General features: G+C 33.6%; 1 protein-coding gene across 1 annotated transcript in view; it reads left to right on the top strand.

Annotated features, from left to right (window-relative positions):
* Positions 1-2,540, top strand: part of LOC107696415 (sphingomyelin phosphodiesterase 2) — an 8,813-nt gene that overhangs the window by 1,567 nt on the left and 4,706 nt on the right. Inside the window, exons 2-5 of the mRNA XM_016496726.1 lie at positions 769-851; positions 1,284-1,380; positions 1,747-1,823; positions 1,965-2,058. Coding sequence (XP_016352212.1) covers positions 802-851; positions 1,284-1,380; positions 1,747-1,823; positions 1,965-2,058 — 318 coding nt within the window. The 5' untranslated portion in view covers positions 769-801. The remainder of the gene's footprint in view (positions 1-768; positions 852-1,283; positions 1,381-1,746; positions 1,824-1,964; positions 2,059-2,540) is intronic.

Genomic DNA, 2,540 nt, shown 5'->3' with positions numbered 1-2,540 from the left:
TGTATGTATATATATATATATATATATATATATATATATATATTAGTATAGTATTCTGATGTTAGTATAGTATTCTGATGTTAGTATAATATATACTGCATGTACATATATATGTATATATGCATGCGTGTGTATATACAAACACACGAGGTTATCTTCGCAGTCGCTCTGCAGGGTGTGTTGTGTACTGTAAGTGTCACCATGGCAACACAGCAGGTGGACCTTTGACCCTCGGGATTGAGGTGGAGCCATGATGCTATCCAGCAGCATTTAAGCATTTAAAGCTGGGCTTTATGATTTATGAATACTGTGTGTCAGACGAGTGCTTCTGTCTGTGGATTTACTCTGGCTCAAAGGTATTTCAGTTACTTGTATGGCTTCTTATGGCTACTTTCTCTCAGAAAGCTATGGACTAACATGCACCAGTCTGGCTTAATGCAGATGTTTTAGCAGGTCAGGTAAATATGAAATATATAATTTTTTAGATTGGTGAAGTGGTTGTTGTTGATTATTATTAATTTATTTTTATTGTATTTTATATTTTCTACAATATGTTTCATACATAAAGATAAACCAGAAAGTATACCTGGTGTCTCACTCACCCAATAAACGCTTAGTTCACTAGGTTTTTCTGTGCAGTATTTTGTGTAAACGGTTTCAAACATATAGTGATGCTCGTTCTGAGAAATTCACAACTGAATCAAACGGTTTTGTTTTGTGTGTTGGAACTGGTTTGAGCTTAAACTGGATTCTCTCATTTATCCTCAGACTGGCTGTCACAATCCCATAAGACTCATCGCCATGACAACCTCAGCACCAATCAGATTCCGCGTCTTCTCTCTCAACTGCTGGTGAGTTTCACTTTTCACGTTTCTTTTAGTTGAAGAAATACAGCATTCTCATATTCCTAAATTATATTTCCAGATCCTACTGAGAATATTTTATAGGATTTCAGCATAACCCAAAACAAACACTACATCTGGATAGATAGATAGATAGATAGATAGATAGATAAAGCAAGAAAGAAATAAGTATCCCGATACTAAAATAATTCTGGATATTACACATTTTTAATTAAATTAAAATGTATTTTTTTAGTTATTCATAATAGAATTCATAATAAATATTTTTTGAATTGTTTTATTTTCTCTGAAATTTTATAATGAATATCTTTGCACTGAATTTCTATTATTAACTAATAATTTACTACGAATTATCCATGAATGCAAGATCATAGTGTAAAGGCGTGTATAAGCCTATTTAGTTTGTTGTGATTGTTTTAGGGGGATCCGATACCTCAGTAAGAACTGCAAAGAGCGATTTGTTCGGATCGGAGACCTGCTGAATCAGGAACAGCTTGATATAGCGTTACTGCAGGAGGTAAAACAAATACACATGTACATGTACAGATGTTTAAACGCAGCCAAATACATTCTACATGCGTAAAATATGGCTATTCGTAATACTAATCAGGAACAGCTTGATATAGCGTTACTGCAGGAGGTAAAACAAATACACATGTACAGATGTTTAAACGCAGCCAAATACATTCTACATGCATAAAATATGGCTATTCGTAATACTTTTAGTGTCACAGTTATTCCACACATCGAGTTTAAAAATGATTCATACTCATTACATTAACTGTTTGAACAATAAGATTCAAATATGTCAGTAGATAACTTTTTGTACTGTAAAATTGTTGTACTGTAAAATGGCATGTTTTTCTGGGGCTGTTTGTTACAGGTCTGGTGTGAGAAAGACTTTCTGTTTTTAAAGAAGAAGCTTAGCAGCATCTATCCGTATTCCCATTATTTTAAAAGGTCAGTCATGATCTATAATGCATGAAAATGATACACAACAGTGTTTTTACTAGAGGTTCTGTGTCCCTGAAAAGTTTGGGCTTGAATGCACTAACTGATATGAATAAGGACACAGATAAAGATGCATTTTCTTGTCTTCAGTGGATTTATAGGGAGCGGATTGGCCGTGTTTTCCAGACATCAAATCCATGATGCCTTTCTGTACAGATACTCATTAAATGGCTATCCATACATGGTGAGTCTGATCAATCGCATGCACTAACATCGTGCTCTGTTACTTAATTATAAAAATAAAGACTGGAAAAACGTTTAATTCAAAAATACTATTTAACACACGCCATGTTTGTTTCCTGTACTATATATTTAAGCATGTTTGCAACACAGCACACCCTTGAGCAGTGTTGGGGAAAGTTACTTTTAAAAGTAATGCATTATTGCTTTACTCCGTTTAACATTTAATTATTGCAGGTTTGCGTCATATCCTGAGTTGCATCATTTTTATTCATATTGAGGAATACTGAATCTGTGTTTTTGTTTAGTTTTTTTTGTGAGTGAGATGAATTAATGCATATTCGTATTTGTTTTATAACTACAGTCACATCTTCTGATTTCTCTCAACATGGGGACAGGAGAGCTGTCAATCAATAAATTGGAAAAAAAAAATGAACTTGCGTTGCTTATTTGAAAAAGTAACTCCGATATTCTCTTGTAAATTAA

This window comes from Sinocyclocheilus anshuiensis, unplaced genomic scaffold, assembly GCF_001515605.1.
Source record: "Sinocyclocheilus anshuiensis isolate Anshui unplaced genomic scaffold, SAMN03320099.WGS_v1.1 scaffold522, whole genome shotgun sequence".
NCBI lineage: Eukaryota > Metazoa > Chordata > Actinopteri > Cypriniformes > Cyprinidae > Sinocyclocheilus > Sinocyclocheilus anshuiensis.
Note: the sequence above shows the minus strand (reverse complement) of the source record. Positions and strands in the feature narration are given on the sequence as shown.